At 40.4% G+C, this 17211-nt stretch overlaps 1 protein-coding gene across 3 annotated transcripts in view; it reads right to left on the bottom strand.

The window, feature by feature from the left end:
• The window catches only part of necab2 (N-terminal EF-hand calcium binding protein 2), a 141246-nt gene that overhangs the window by 65943 nt on the left and 58092 nt on the right, over window positions 1-17211 (bottom strand). For all 3 annotated transcript variants that reach the window (XM_067588821.1, XM_067588819.1, XM_067588820.1), the window contains exons 6-7: window positions 6595-6731; window positions 5947-6071 (exon numbers count right to left, since the gene is read on the bottom strand). In XM_067588821.1, coding sequence (XP_067444922.1) covers window positions 5947-6071; window positions 6595-6731 — 262 coding nt within the window. The remainder of the gene's footprint in view (window positions 1-5946; window positions 6072-6594; window positions 6732-17211) is intronic.

Below are 17211 nucleotides of genomic sequence, written 5' to 3'. Positions count from 1 at the left end.
AGAAGAGCAAGAGATGAGACTAAAAGAGTACAAGATTAAAGAGCGTTAAAGACTGCTTTCTCCTTTTTGTCTTGTTTTTTTTTAAATTAGGATGAATCAAAGCAAAAATGAACAGCGAATTTTGTTTTCACTTTCCAAATGAAGATTGAGTGAGTGAGTTTTATGTTACCGGTGGGTGAGCAGTGACTAGGTTTGGGGAAATTTCAGTCGATTTGGTGGTAGGTAATTTTGTAAAATGAAAGAGCTTATGCATTTTACATGTATTTCCTATAATCACGAGATAAGAAACAGTATTTCTGCTTGCTGTGTTATTAGCGGTAACATTTAAATTAAAAAATTATAAGCAGTGTATAAACAATAAATGGTTTATAACACACTATAATGTAGTTGTAAGAAGATCAGATAAGATGTACCTTTGATCCCCCGTAGAGGAAATTCAATTGACATAAAACACAAAGGTCATTTTAAGTATTTATTAACTTATTTGCCAACAATTATAACTTGTCCTGTAAAACATCCTTACCTAATGTATAAACAGATAGTGAATGATTGACAATATCATACATATGTCTTCATTTATATATCATTCGACCTGCCTTCATGCAAATATATTTATAAGGCATGACTGTAAACTAAAGCAGTGCAGTGAGCCTAGCAGTCTGATTTAATGAAAAAATGACATTTCTATCTTTTATCTAGACATAAACCAGACTGCAGCGGTTTGGTTCAATATTACTAAAGTTCTTCATCAGAGTATGGAGACTGTACAATGACTGGAAATGCAGCAAATTTCCTAAACCAGCTGGGAAATGCTGCAATCAAGCAGTGCTTTCAACTCTAGCAACAGCTACTCTCCAGCCTCTCTGATGGTGAATAGCTGTTTATTAGATGAAATCAAACCAGATGACGTCTATAGTCAGCCAGAGCTGCCACAAGTCCAAAGCAGAGTCCAAAGCTGTTTTCGTGTGATTTTTTTCCTTCTGCCCAGTGACATTTTAGCGCTCATTTGGGTTGACGTTGAACTCGACCACCTCCCGAACATTGCCATCTGTCACATGCTTGCTGGGCGCCTGGGAGCAAGGCACCGAACTTCACCAAGACCCAGCGGTGTTGCTGATGAACTTGGCAACTCTGAGGCTTTGGTGTGCCCTTCCACATATTACCAGATGACGCACATGAGGTGGCCAGATTGAGTGCAAACCCAAAATAATGAGCCAAAACCACCATAACTTGTAATCCTCAGTTACAGTCTATATATTTTCAGGCTCTGCCTGTAATATCTAGCTCAGTGGCCTTTTCTGACACGCTGTAAGCTCAAACATATCCTGTGATATGCTCCCCTGACAGGTCACAGATGTTTGGACTCTGAAGGGGGAAGAACTAAAAATCCTGTCACTTTGAGCTGTCATCTTTGTAGTCAGTCGACATGAATCGATACCTCTTCTATGCAGCGCTAGAACTGAGGAACTTACAGAGACTTTTTCAATTGCTGACGACTAGACCAACGCATACTGTCATACAAAAACTTTTGATTGTCACTCATATTTACCCTGTCAGGACACGAAAAGCTAGTGTGGTGCAAACAAACAGTCATTATAACATATTTGTGCAGGGAATGCAGCAAAAAGCACTTAGAATGAAATTTAAATAACGAACAATAATTTCTTCCTAACGAAATCATGCCTTGATTATTACTTCCAACACTCGGCACAAACAGTGTGCTGTCTTTAATTAAAGAAGGTGGAAGGATGTTTGTGGAGGCAGATGAATCATCTGTATACATATATATATATATATATCTGTATTTATAGGACGCCTTTATTAAGAAGACAGTCTTCCTTAGTGTCATGCACTGTTTTGGTTAAACTCTTTTTTACTGAACACATTGAATTGTTTTAATACTTTACTAAGAGCCGCATAATTCTATACAACATGCACTTTAAAGTGTGCTGTGAAAATTCACTTTCAATGAGAGGAATCTAAGAAGTAAAAAAATGGAGAAAATTAGATGAAAGAAACCAAAGTGCAGCAGGTTTTTGCTTTTAGTGGAGACTCTCCATTAATTAGGATGTTCCACTGGTTAACCAGAGAGCTTTCTAATCATTAAAAAAAAAAAAAAAACTTTTTTACGCAGGTTGAAAGCAAAAGCTTTTACTTATCTCAGATGATCTTAAGGTCACAGAGACAGTGGAGTGGATTTTTTGTTTTCATTTTTCCTCATTAGCTTTCCACAGTGGTTTGGTTTATGATTATGTGTACTTGGTATTTGGAGGAGGATCTGAATACAGAATACCATGTGTTTTACCACTGTGTCATTTACAGTATTCACTGGAGGCTTCTTTATTACCCAGAAGCACTTTGGTTTTGTTTTATTGGATCTCTATGTCACTGTCAGTGGTCTGGGTCATCTCATGCTCATATCTCTAATAACACTTGTGTGTCTGTGACAGGGTCAAAGGCCATATATCCTGGAGTGAGTCATTTAAAGGGAATATAACTCAACCTAAGAGAAAATATCTCTTATCTTATTCTTGCCAGAGGACAGGTTGATCAATATTTTAACAGAAAAAAAACTCTTAGCAAGGAGGTACCAACAGGGACTCTAATCTCTGTGTTATAATGTTGTAAATGCAATATTGTTCAGTGCATCCTGGAGGCTAAACAGGCCAAGATGCACATGCACCTATAACACTGTAGTTTAAAATACACCATGCAGTTCTGTTACGTCCTTTACTGTCATGGTCGACTGAGTACAAAGAGGAAACAACATCCAAAAAGATTATTTTACACTAATAACTGCTGATATATAGTATTAACCATCCATTTATATGCTTTAACCATATACATACTGTACCCTGAATGAGCTGTAGAGTACCAGCTGCTACAAACACATTTTTGTGCACAACACAACATTTATGTCTACTAAAATTCAGTGATGCTCTCTATTCCCTGTGTTTATAGTCTCGCATTTCTGTGAATTCCCATCAACACCAGCAGGCAGTATATCGATGCGGTTCAATGTCTCATGTAAAAATGAAACCTCTCTCATCTTTTGTCGTAGCACAGTGTGTATTATGTTTGAGAATGTGTGTTTAGAAGTACAGCATAAAGAGTAAACTGTTCTTTGGCAGCGTGCTGTCTGAATCACAGGGCTGTTTGAGAATAACAAGTCATCACTGTCATGTCCCATCCAGTCTGACAGCAACGTCAGATTCTCTACATCTCTGAGCATCACATCCCCCATGAAACACAAAGACTTATAGAAACTATGCCAACGCTCATCTCACTTAACTGCACCAGTGAGGCCATAAATCACAAACTCCTGTCATGTAAACTGATTTATATAAACTTAATTTGTGTTTTATGGTCAGGTTTGTGCTCAGTGGGTCAAGCCCCACACGTTAGGCCTTGGGATTTATGACATGTGTATTGTATTAGTGAGCTTTATAGATGACCACACACGACATCGTTCATCACATGGCTCAACAGTTGTAGGAAATGTTGTTTCCCTCTAGAGTCGGCGCTGTGTGAGGGTAAGGGCACATGTCGAACACTTTGTTTATTAAAGCACACGAGATCAATCTCTGCTCTACTGATCAGCCTCTGAATCAATAATGGCTTTGACAACAGCTCTATTGCTTGTGCCGGTTTACTCCATAGAAGTCAGTCAGATGTGACCACAAAGAAACAGTAACAGCAGCTTTTCCACTGATAACTTATCATTTTTTAGACGTCTTGCTTGGGTTTTTCTATGAAGGGATGTAAACCTGTGAAATCCGTTTAATCACTGGTTACTTCATATTATTATTATATTATTACAGATATTTTAATAATGATTTGATTCCTCAATGATCATGAAAAACTGTACAACTGATAATTAAATATATTATAATGTGTGTGCCACTATTTTTATTCTAATTCTACAAGGAGAAAAACAACGTTTTCATTTGTTTTACTAAACACTGAAATATGATTTTTTATATACTACACAATGAAGACTGGTTCCATAAAATGACTTGGACTTGGAGGACTAGATCTAAAGATTGGATTTATTTTGCACATCATTAAGGGATGAAATAAAGTAAATCATTTCCCCATATTTTAAGTGTATTTAATGATTTTGGCCTTGTAGTAAAGGAGGAGAGGATAGAATATGAAATATGAAATCGATTTTACATCAGTGCCAGTAAAAGTATTAGCAACAACAGTCAAAGCAGTTCATATTGATTATTGCTGAAGCTAGTGCGATACACTGCAATATTTCCTTTTAACAGATCAATGCAGGTGAATTGGCATAATTTTCACAACTGAATGAATGCTTCCAACCCTAAAGCAAAGAATAAGCAGTAATGACTAATGAGAAAAGGTCTCTGGTCCATACAGTAGCTCTCAAACCGCTGATGTTGGAAGATATATGAAACCACCACCAACTTTCCAAACACTCCCTTTTGTCAGCTGCATTAGCAACAATACTGCAACTCACTCAACATAAATGAATAAATACATAAATAAAGGCAGCTAAAATGCTAACTATGATGGAGTGCCTTTCTCATTTGAAGTTTTGTGTACCCTCATATTGATTTTCTCTCAAATAAATGGAAACTAACAGCTGCCTGGGTGGAAAAATTGATCTAAATGTTTATACTGTTAGAAAAGTAGACACAATTTACAAATGATGCTACAACATGCAATGCTCAATTAATTTGAGGAAATAATAAAACATTAACAATATCATTGAGATTCCTGAGTGCCGTTCACTCTCACTTGTTTACTTGTGATAATGATGAAGCATCAAGTAGCACCACATGTAGTGAGGCAGTGCTGCACTCCTGTGAGCAGATCCAGCCTGCTCATGTTCATTATTCAGGACACAAGGCTCCTACAATACTCTCTGCTAAAATGTCTGTTGGCAACTTCACAGATGCACAATTAAGACATTTATAATATTTGTGTCAGTGTTCAGGGTTAAAATGACACACTGACCCTGAAACAACGAGACTGCACACCTTCAACTGACACTTGTCGATAAGCCCATCTGAGGAGTGATTGATTGCGGTTTGCTCTGCCCTTTAAGGCTTTTCCTCTCTCCGAAGCTTTCCTCTCTCTGTATTTTTGTGCTCAACTCCTCTTCTGTGAAGTTTGTGCTGCGATAAAGTGATACCATATCTCAACAACCTTTGAAGTGTCATTTCTTCAGCGAGCAATTTGTTCAAGTGGGTGCAAAGTGTCAAGGCGAGCGTGTGCTGCAGTGTTAAGTACCAGCTGGTGGAGGAGGAGAGAGAGAGAGAGACAGAGAGGAAGACTGTAACAGAGGGGAGAGAGTGAGAGATGAAGAAATGTACAGAGAGAGAGAGAGAATAATGAGGCACCCTGTATGTCCTCAAAGAGAATATACAGCCCTGATCAATTTGAGTCTGTTTTAGCTGCTGTAACACACACACACACACACACACACACACTCCATAGAATAGCACTACGCAGCAGATTTCAAGTCTTAAATGCTGACTGGACTCAGAAACACACTTAAAGGTTTGATTTGAACACTTTAAATCTACCTTCATTTACCTTCTCTGTTTGCTTCCCCCCCTACTTTCCCTCCATTGCTTGTCCTTTCGCTTTACGTTCCTCTCTCTGCATGCTTCCCCCCTTTAACTTCTCTAAACCCTCGTTTTTCCATCTATTTATCTGCGCTGCCCTGTCTGCTGTAGGACAGCTACATCAGACTTGTGCAGGTGGCTGATTGAGGATAAATCACACTGGGATAAGTGTTTGAGTGTGTGATAAACTGTGTAGTGGCAGTCAAGAGTTTGATATCTGCTAACCCGGAGCGATGTCCTCTCACTAAACGTTGTGGACATGAAGCTAATCATACAAGCGCACGACAGATGGCCTCCAACCGTGAATTCAGAGGAGGTGCTGCAGTGTGTGTGTGTGTGTTTTTGTCACCTGAGGCAGTGTTGATGGTCCTGACAGCCTCCCTGGCACTGACTCTGTTGTTAGGGGGGTAGTCAGGGACAGCGCTGTCCGGGCGCCTCTCCGACACCCGTGGACTCACCTTGGCGGGTAAGTGACTGAAAAACAGAGAGAGGACAAAGCAGAGATATTATGTTAGGAGACTGTGAAAAAGAAACGGAGGAGGGATGGAGCTAGAGAGAATTAGATAAAGAGAAAGGCGTGGAGAGGTGAAAGGAAAGAGAAAGAGAGAATGGAGAAAGAAAAAGAAAAACAATTTGGATGGAGAATTGGTGGAAGGAAGGATCCACAGGGGATGTGGAGGAAGAGGGAGAGATAGAGGGTGATGGAAATGGGGTAAAGGAGATGAGATGCTGTTTGTGTGTGTGTGTGTGTGTGTGTGTGTGTGTGTGTGTGTGTGTGTGTGAGTGACAGACATTTTAACCAGAGAAGATTTGTGCTTGAAACATTGCCTGGTTTCCATTAGGACCGCTGACGATCTGAGTTTTACACATAATGCCATGATACATGTGCATGGTTATGAACACACACACACACACACACACACACACACACACACACAATTTTCCAATTTCACACATAACAGCCTGGCCTGGCGCAGCGATACCACCATTGGCTCACCCTGATTGGCTGTGCTGTTCGTCAATCGCGTCCACAGCACTCTCCACGGAGCTCAAGAGGGACTGGATCTGATTGGCTGATTCCTTCAGCAGGAAACGGGTCACAAACTGCTCCACATTGGTTCCTCTCTCATAAACCTGGGGAGACAGAGAGATACGTGTCATTTACAAAACCTGGTTTGCGTGTGAAAAAAGGTTTTCATGCCAAAATGTTTAACCAAGTCTGTAGCACATGGAACGTAAAGCTTCTTTTCCATTATCATATCTTTCACACATCACATAGCAGCAATGCAGCCTTCCCATCACTCCTCTGATGAGAGTTTCCAGCACAAATCTTTCAGAACTCCTTCCTTGCATCCGTTTGATGGTTCAAGGGCTTCTCAAGGTGGACAGGTAGTGTGCAGGGAGGTAAAAAAAAAAAAAAAGTAAAAATGAACTACATTTCACTCTCTGCAGCCATCCTCCACTCCTTCTCCACCGTCGCTTTACAAACTCCTTCCATCCATCCCTCTCCTCTCTCTGCAGCTCAGAGTCACTGAGAGTTTGTGCCAGGCCACACGTAAACCCTAAAAACCTTTTAGTCTGAGCGTAAAGCTCATCCCGTGGGGGGATAAAAGTGCTGTTTAGTGGTTTTACTGTACTGTACTGTATATTGTTTCAGTTCAGATTCAGCAGGTAAAACACGAAATGTTACTCACTTTCTCCTATGAATCACAACATGATGGCAAAAAAAAAAAGCCTGAGAGTCTTTGTCAGTTATCAGCAGCAATCCTCCATGCTTCACATGGAAGAACCAAGTATTGTAGCTCATACAATGCTCGGCTCAAAGATTATTGATCCGCAGGTAATCAATCATTTTAAATTGTCAGCACTGCTACAGTGAAACAATGCAAGGAAATCTATCCAAAAACAGAATTTACATACATTTAATGATTTTCCTGAGCTGCACTGCTAATGGCATGAACACGGTGAACCGTCAGGAGCAGAGAGAGTCTCAGTTAAGACCGCAGCTTTATCTCTGATGATCTTATCCCCGACAACTTTTTTATCATTTAGGGAATTGAGTTTAAGGGTACCACTTTAATATTTCATGTTCTGCGATCACAAGATACTAAATCTGCAACGCTTTCTGCTTCTCACACATGTTAAAAGGCCAAAGAACTGTCGGAATAACATGTGAAAACGTCACTATCAACGCCGGGCCGTAATTGACGACACATGTACTTCAGAGAGCGGAGTCAGTCAGTCACGTCAGCTTTACTGTCAGAAGTCACAGCGCAGTGATTCAGGGAGACAATTAAGGTTCCTGTGCAGTCAGCCATTCTCTGCCGCTCTCTAATCTAAGAATGAACGATCCCACGAGACGCGCAATCACACAAGCTGTATTGACTTCCATTATCACAGTTGATGGCTTTTACACACATGTGCACACACACACACGTCCGCACACAATCACACATGCGCTCGAACATACAAAACACACAGACCAACGCTCGTGTGTGTGTGGAACGGTCCTGTCAGCACCCGGAGTTTTCAAGAGCATCGATTCAGAGTGCGAAACACACATCTATGCTTAACACAACCAACTGAAATTACTATGATTATAGCATTTAGGCTTGTGGTCCCATTTCTATTCACCATATTACCAAAGAGGCACTGCTGACTCACTAATGACTATCATGCTGAGATTCAATTACCAAAGTGGAATACATGTCAGAATAAATAGAAATGATAAAGATGAATTCTGACATTTTTATGGAGGAGATTATGAGTGCATTACGAGCCCATTATAGGGACTTAGTCATTAAATAGAGAGATGCTGATAGGTTCTTGATACAGAATCCCATTTATTCGGCATACTGAGCATGCTCAGATTATAATCTTTTCTCTACTGAGTTAGAGAAAACGTCTATTTGAAACAACATAGTGAAACAAACACATTAAGATGACTATTTCCCTTAAGTGCAACACTAAAGGCAATTGTATAGCTATTTTATAAACTATTAAGACTCAGAAGAAAAATTGATTAGAGGCATGACAGATGATGGAGTCAAGCTGTGAATCGGGGTGAATCGGGGTGGATCAGGGTGAATCAGGGTGAATCAGGGTGGATCAGGGTGGATCAGGGTGAATCAGGGTGAATCAGGGTGAATCAGGGTGGATCAGGGTGGATCAGGGTGAATCAGGGTGAATCAGGGTGGATCAGGGTGGATCAGGGTGAATCAGGGTGAATCAGGGTGGATCAGGGTGGATCAGGGTGGATCAGGGTGGATCAGGGTGAATCAGGGTGAATCAGGGTGAATCAGGGTGAATCGGGTAGAAGAACATCTTGGATAAATTGCTTGTTTTTGTGCTGAAAGTAAAGCTCTTGGCAGTATTACCCAACACACACACACACAAACAGATACATTTGGTGTGTTATGATGTATTGGATTATACACACTTGATTCTCTCTCTCAGTGAATCATGTTCTCCTTTTGATTGATGGCTGGATCAACGTTCTTGATCCAAGTATTTGATCTTGCAGGGGTGAATCTTCTTGCCCTATTTGGGCTGCATCCTTAAAGCAGTGTGTGTGTGTGTGTGTCTGCGTATGTGGGTGTGCAACCCTATCAGCAGACAAGAACATCAATATTGGACGATTCTGCAAAATCCTGGATAACGCTCAAGTTTTGTTTTTTTTCATCCAGTGAAAATTCTCACATTCTACAATATCTTTGGATGGAAACTATTTTATGGTGGTGGTTAGGGAAAGATCATAGCTGTAGAAAATAAACTATGTTTAAGGTATGCTTACACTTTAGGCAACTAAAACACCTGGCTAAGGTTAGAGAAAGACCATGATTACAGTTAGAAAGTCAAATGGAAGTTGCAGGATTGTGACAGGACACAATGTGTGGATAATGATGCTGTGTCACCTTAATGTGCCATTCCATATGTTTTTACTCTATATGTAGAGGTAGAGGTGTGTGAGTGTAGTGATATATTTAAGTATGGGTTTGCACAAACTGAATTATATCTGCGACTAGTTTGATAAACACCACAGCCCCTCATTCTTGTATGAATTTTCAGCTCTGTGAGGTTGCACTCAGGCACAGCGGTGTTTTGAGCTAAACGCTAATGTCAGCAAGCTAACATGCTCACAATGACAATGCTAACATGCTGAGGATCAGCTGGTATAATGTTTACCAAGGTCACCGTCTTAGTTTAAAGTGTTAGCATGCTAAACTAAGACAGACTAACATTGCCTTCCATGAATATTCTAAAGGAAAATGAATATTCACTTCAAATGAAGTGATGTTGGACAGCCTGGAAGCTGTGACAAGCTCTTTGTAGACGCTGACAAAAGAGGGCTCTGCATTGGGTAATTTTTGTAACAAACAACCCAAGAGTCATATCTGCTTTCTACAGTGCTTGGCCAATTGTGCAAAGCTTTCAAAATGGGAAAATCCCTAACAAATAACTGAGGATCATAACTGAACAATGGCGGACAAAGTGTTCTGAGCTTGTACGGATTAACCTGCAGGGGGCCCTGAGGTAAAAAAACTGTTGCTGGGCCCTACTAACCACCAGGTTTCTCATACTCACTGTCAAATTTGTACAATTTATCCATACTGGAAGACTGCCAGGTCCCAGTTTTTCTGTGTGGTGATGTGATGAAAGAAATTTAGGAATATTAGCACAAAACTGAAATAATGGTCTTAAAACTAGATTTTGGCACCAGGATTCTCTGCATGGCAGGGCCTCAAGATCAGGTAATAAAGTGGGACTCCTCATAAGGTATTATCATTGTCAGTTGATATTGAATTTCAGTGGATCATCTTCCCAAATGTTCAATAAATTACGTCAAACCAGTCGACACACATTAAGCCTGAAGCTTTTTAGGGCCCATTTGTTCAGTCTCCCACTTTGCCCGGTCGGTAATCCAGCTGTGGTATTGAGAATATCAGTAGCAGCTGGTTCCAATCAAAAAGGCAATGTGAGTTTGTTTGCGCATCCTAAAAGAAGAAAATGTGTTGTGAAATTGTATTATCTTAAAAACTGCTCCACAGTTTCCCCTGTCTTCCTCTCTCTCCTCATTTTCTTCCCCTCTCTCCTTCCCGTATGTGTCTGCCATGCCCTCTCTCCCTCCATCGAGCGTGTCCCCTGGGCCTGGCTACAAAACCTGAGATAGAAAGGCTGTGATGTATAATTCACACAGATCACTGACCCAGGAGGAGATACACAGTCTCTCTCCGCTGGCTTCCTCAACACAGCCTAGTGATTAGCTACAGTGTGTATTATTGTTAACATCTGTGAGTGTGTGTGTGTGTGTCAACGTGTGTGTCTGTCTTCACAGATCTGTGTGTGTTTGTGAATGTGAGTTCAAGGCAGGAGGAACGAATGTCAGCGAGCGCTTCTGTTGATGTGCCTGGTTTTGTGTAATGAGCTCTCCAAAACTCATCACATCTATGACACTTTGATTGTATACATTTTTCACACACATCACCCAAGGCTGACATGATTTTTATGAGATCAGAAAAATTTAATCTGGTGGGAGTAATTGACCTAGCCAGCGGGGTCACTCAGCCGGTGTGTGTGTGTGTTTCTTTCAGATCTCATGTATCTTTCCCTATCTTCTTAAGGTTAACAACAACTCTCCTCATTAACATCCACCTACGCATCTGCACACATGTACACAGCACAGCCTCCCCCTCCAGCACGCACGCACGCACACACACACACACACACACACACACACACACACACACACACACACACACACACACACACACACACACACACACACACACACACACGGTTTTCGTGATAAGATGGCGGTGGCTGATTACAGGGGGTTGTAGAAGGTGGTAATCAGTGATTACAGAGGTTGGTCTCGTTAGGGGAAATTATTCCATCTTCAGCGTCTCAGATGGAGATACAGCAGCTTTGTGGAGGGGCAGAGGTGGCAAGTATGTAGGCCTCCAGTTTGACAGGCGTAATGGGCTGATAACGCCCCAGTGCAATGCTTTTACTCAGGCAGAGTGTTCGTAATGTTCCACTGACAGCGTTCAACTTTGACGGAAGAGTCTTACAAAGCAACCTGCAAACAAATCTTTGGACAGGAAGCGGTGACTATATTATATAAAATAAACCTAAATAAAAGCCCTACATTGTCAATAGGCGATACAACATGGAACACTACATGAGACAATAAACTCGAGCTTCAACAGAAAGTTTATTATGTGATATGATAAAGAAAGTGATTAGCAGCATTAGAAATGATATAAAATAATTCAAAATTTGCTTAGGTCAGTGTGAAATGATTAAATCTGACAAAGTCCTTAATTGCTAGAAAACATCAGACAAGTTTGTTTGTCCGAAAATTTAAAGCAACTTCCTGTATGTTCACATTTTCTCTAGCAAGCCTGCGGAAATACAGACTGTCCTGTTTCAGTTGCAAAGGAAGTAATGTGACACTGTCATACACCCATGTCCCATCTCCCACCAACTTCTTTTGACCATGAAGCCAATCTTCTTGAAAGAATAGTTCAACATTTTTTAGAAATAGGATTATTTACTTTCTGTCTGAGAGTGAGTTGAGAGGATTGACACCACTTTAATGTCTGTGCGTTAAATATGGAACTGGAGCTGCGATTAGCTTAGCTAGGTTAAGCATAAAGACAGGGGGGGAAACAGCTAGCCTGGCTCTGTCCAAAGTTCAAAAGTATGTCTACCAACACCTCTACAGCCCAGTAACAAACATGTATCCTGTTTGTTTAACCACTACAAGAACAAAAATATAAAACCAGTATTTCTTGTATTAGGCAAAGTTACTTGCTGCTGTGTTTATATGCAAACCACAGCTGGGCACAGTGACCTCTTGTTGTCATAGTGAGGTTGTCAGACATCCAGTGTATAGCAGGGATAAACTGGGACTTGGCATTTCCCTATGCTTCCATCAATCTGCTTTTCACAGTAGACATTTTGACTTGTTAAAGCTGGAAAACACAGGTGTAAATACTAACATTAACATTCCATTAATTGTCCCAGTAAACCAGAGCACTGGAACGGGCTTACCCACAGTAAATGCAATGCAGCCATCATAAATGTTAATAATGTTAATAACCTGTGCTTTTCCTACTTTGACAAGTCAAAATGTCTAGCATGAAAAGGGTCGGTTATTTGTTTAGCAGTTATATCACAGAAATTCTCTTTATATACTTCTAATTTGCAACAACAAATACACTTTGGGAGAATCGTTATGCCACCGGAATTACATTTATTAATAACAAAATTAGGAAACATTTTTAATGAACATATCTGCCAAGTCACAAAATGTTCTTAGCCTACCTAACTACACATGGGAACCCTGGTCTCCACCCACCCTTCCTATGACTTGTGTGCAGCACTGTTCAAATACGTTGCACCTCCCTCGTTAGGGAAAACATAATCCCAGCAACAATTACAATTCCATCAAACTCTATTTACCAAAACAATTTAGTGGTATTTAATTGTCTAGGATGCAGGTTTGCACAGAACAGCACTTCACAACTTGACTACTTTGTTACAAAATGATTACAATATGTAACATTTTTTCTTACCCTGTATTATATGTTTATTTCTGACAGAAAACAATATTAATAGTATGGTATGGTAGGTTAAGTAGTTTTGCTGTGTTTTGTATAATGCCTACTCTAGTCATTAGGGATGTGCAGAAAGCTCAGTATTTGTATTTGTATCTGTATTTGTTGAGGCAGCAAAATTATTTGTATTTGTATTCGAATAAAAGTGGAAAGAGGCTTAAAAATCCTGTTTTTGTTTTTATTACATTTTTAATTTTAGAAAATTAAAGCGTTATAATAAGTGTTCATGAATAAACTACCTTATGAAGGAGGTCCCCACACTGGGTCTTGAACTGGAGTCTCCCAGATCATACACGACTGCGCTGACTACTGAGCTAAAACTTTACTCATCGCCTCATTGCAGACAGACCTCTAACTAACAAATATTTTTTCAAATATTTGTATGAAACAAATATTCGTAAAAAAACCCATTATTTGTGCTTTGCCGAATAATGTATTTGTATTCCGGCACACCCCTACTAGTCATATTAGGCAACGATAATGACTATAACAAGAAAATCGAAACAAGTGGCTCACGTAAAGAACCTTCTCTCAGGCTGTATTGATATTTATTGAACAAGCTGCTTTGAAAGGACCATCCTGCAAATAATTATGTCCACAAATAATTAGTTACCATTTGTATTTGCAAAACCTTTTTACAAAGTGTCCGCCACATTCAACTTTCCACCTGTTGTACTTTATAAAGACACAGCAGGAATCTCATTGACTTCACTCTGTCTGACAAACTGGAGGGATACACATCAACATTTCAGCCTCCTGTCTGTAACAACAGGGTTCTGCATAATGACACAGTGACTGGCTCTCTCCTTCTGGGATTGTTGTTTAGTCTACACAATATAACAACAGCCTTCCCAGCCTGTAAGGACAACTGCCGGGGTGTCAAGCAGGGGACAGTTTGAAAAAAGAAAAAAAGGTGTTGGAAGCTGACCCATCGGTCAGACAGAGGAGACGTAGAGGGGATGTAAGTGTTGGAATCGATCCAGATAATTCCCTATATCCCCCTGCTTAGACTGAAAGAGATGATCAGTCTCACAGGAGAGAAAGTAAGTCACTACAAGGAGGAGAGGAGAGGAGAGGAGAGGAGAGGAGAGGAGAGGAGAGGAGAGGAGAGGAGAGGAGAGGAGAGGAGAGGAGAGGGGAAAAAACAACTCCAATGAAAAATCAGGCCCTCCATCATGGTACCATCCCTCTAAAAGTGTGAGCAGCTAGGTGAACAGACAGGTGAAGCGGCTATGTTGCGCTTTGATCTCTCTTAACTGTAGATCCTTGCAGTTTAAACACAAAATATGGCAGGCCCTTGATATTAACCGAGGTTGGAATTTCATGTTTTAAGATAAGACTTGTGACTTCCGATGTCCTTTAACAAAAACAAGGGCACTTGAAATATCACCACACACAGCTCCTACCCGTTGAGAAAACTCGTTAAAAAAAAAAAGCGCTCAGTTTCCTCTTTTCGCACATTTTGCAGTTGCATGAGTCTCAAGGTCAATGCATGAAACTTGGCAGCCCTGCCTATAAAGGTTTCGCTACAATCTAGTAGTTAGAACAGACATGAAACATGACATAACTGCAAGAGAGAAGAGAAGAGAAGAGAAGAGAAGAGAAGAGAAGAGAAGAGAAGAGGAGAGAAGAGAAGAGAAGAGAAGAAGAGATTGTAGTTTCCAGCATGTAGCCTGTGAGCAGTTCGTGCACCTCGTGTCGACTGGTCTTTAAACAGCTTCAGGCAGTATAACGCCCACATCTCAGCCTACCAAGGTGAGCTCTCTGGAGGCTTCCTGAGCTACCTATTTTTAGAATTTTTATTACTTTATATTGGTTTTATCTTTTTTTTTTACCATGGCAACCAATAAAAGTTGTTTATATTACAGCAAGTCTGAATTCGTCTCACACACTGTAAGAAGTTGTGCTGGCTATCAGTGGTGGTGTTTCCTTTTATTTCACAGCTCAAGAGGTATCAACTTTTATTTCACAAGTCTCTGCAGAGCCTTACATTGTCCCCCTACAGCAGGTCTTTATCTGCCACGATAACAGAGGTTTGATGTGTCGGAAAGCACAGGAGCCGCTCCCCGGCTGCCCCGCTACCTCCGAAACCCCCCACATCCCTGCCTCAGCTTCACACATCAACCAATTAAAATGGTATCCTAGCAACCCCAGTCAATATGTCCCTAAGCAACACCATTTTAGCAGTATGCATGTAATGATATCTGAGCAGCAGACCTCTTACACTGAGAAGAACATATTCCTTTTAAATGTCTCTTCTCTTTTCTCGCTCTTCTGGTTTCCCACTATCTCTCTCACGGCTGTGTTAAGTCAGCACGCATACACACACACACACAAACACAAACACAGGACACATATGCGCACACACTCAGCCAGCCTGTTTTTCCTCAGTTGTTACTCTCCTCTGGCTCCGTCCTTTTTTCACTGTACCATCTTAACTTCCTGATGTGATTAAGACATCCCAGCTGCAACACTAGCTGACCGTAGAGAGTTCAACCTTGTGTGTGCACAGTGTGTGTGTGTGACTAAACACTAATGGCGGACTAGTACGGCTGACCACCCGCTGCTCTTCCTCTGGAGACATCTACCAGTCCATTAGCAGGACACTAACCTGATACTCACAAACACACACTTACACACTCTGCACCATCAGCATCCTACTGTAGCGACTTACAGGATGAGAAGAAATATAGAGATTTGGTTTAAGATTTGAACATACAGTATGTGTAAGCTAGTGTGGAGAACTAAGTCTATTCATTAATAACATCAAGTAAATAACAATAACAGTTCTTGATTTTTGATGAGAGTGTAATGAGAGGTGTGGCTGTGATCCAGAGGAGATAAATCAAGATTAGAATAAAAACATTCCAGTAAGCCAAATGTGGAAGGAATATATTTATTTCTTCCACATCTCCCAAATATATATGTATATTTTTGCAGGGCTCTTGAAGTGTTTGGGTTTTTGGCATGGTTTTAGTGATTTGTGGTCCATGTGTGTTGTTTATGTTGTTTTTTCATTAAACCACATTTAGGGTTAATATTTTACACTGCACTATTACTTTTATTCTCTTGTTTTATCTGTCTTATTCCCTTTTTAGCTTTTTTTAATTTCCAAATTTAACACTTTTTAATTGTTTTTATATGTCTGTTTACTTGTGTTGCTTTTATATTCTGTTTTAATGCCTTTCATGCTCTATGTAAAGCACTTTGATTTGCCTTTTGTAGATGATGTTCTTTTCTTTGTTCAATCATGGTAACGTAATATCCTCATGCTAACTATCCAGTTTCTTGTCCGCTTCCTTTATGTAATACATTTACTGTAATTAACAGAATTAAAGCAAGAACTGAGTCAAACAGACATGGGGTCTAAAATTGTTTTGCTACTGCAGACTTTTACCAATTTACACAGTAAACTTGGAGTTAAGTTTCACATTCCCAATCGTACCTTCAGGTATTAACCTTCTTACTGTTTACTGATCACTTTCAGTTGTATCGGCGCTAAGGCAAACCAAATACTTCTTGCTACCTCACATTTAAAGTTTTGCGTTGGTGAAGCAGCTTTCATTGTAAATGCAGAGTATGTGAGTTAGCTTGTTAGCAATGATATCTTTCTTCATATAGACATCTTCTGTGCTATTGGGTCAGAGGATGAGTTTAAATACTGCAGGGAGGAAGAGTAACAAGCAGTAACAGCCACAGTGAGCTGCAGATGACAGACTCTACTGTGGCTTGTGTGAACCAGCACACCTACAACAAGGTAAACAGCCTCTTTTACAGTGCTGTGCCATGTTGAAAACACTAGCACCGTGCCAGCACGCCTCGAATGATCACGGTCACAGCTCAGCTTGGCACAAGCATCCCCATCCTTATCAAAAAATGGGATTTATCTAAAATGTATCTGAATTAAAGCACCTTCCAATGGTAGTATTGAAGCAGACACTGGATGCACGCCAATACCCCCCTCCCCCCACTGATCCAACCCAAGGACATTG

The sequence above is a fragment of the Thunnus thynnus genome, chromosome 5 (assembly GCF_963924715.1).
Source record: "Thunnus thynnus chromosome 5, fThuThy2.1, whole genome shotgun sequence".
NCBI lineage: Eukaryota > Metazoa > Chordata > Actinopteri > Scombriformes > Scombridae > Thunnus > Thunnus thynnus.
Note: the sequence above shows the minus strand (reverse complement) of the source record. Positions and strands in the feature narration are given on the sequence as shown.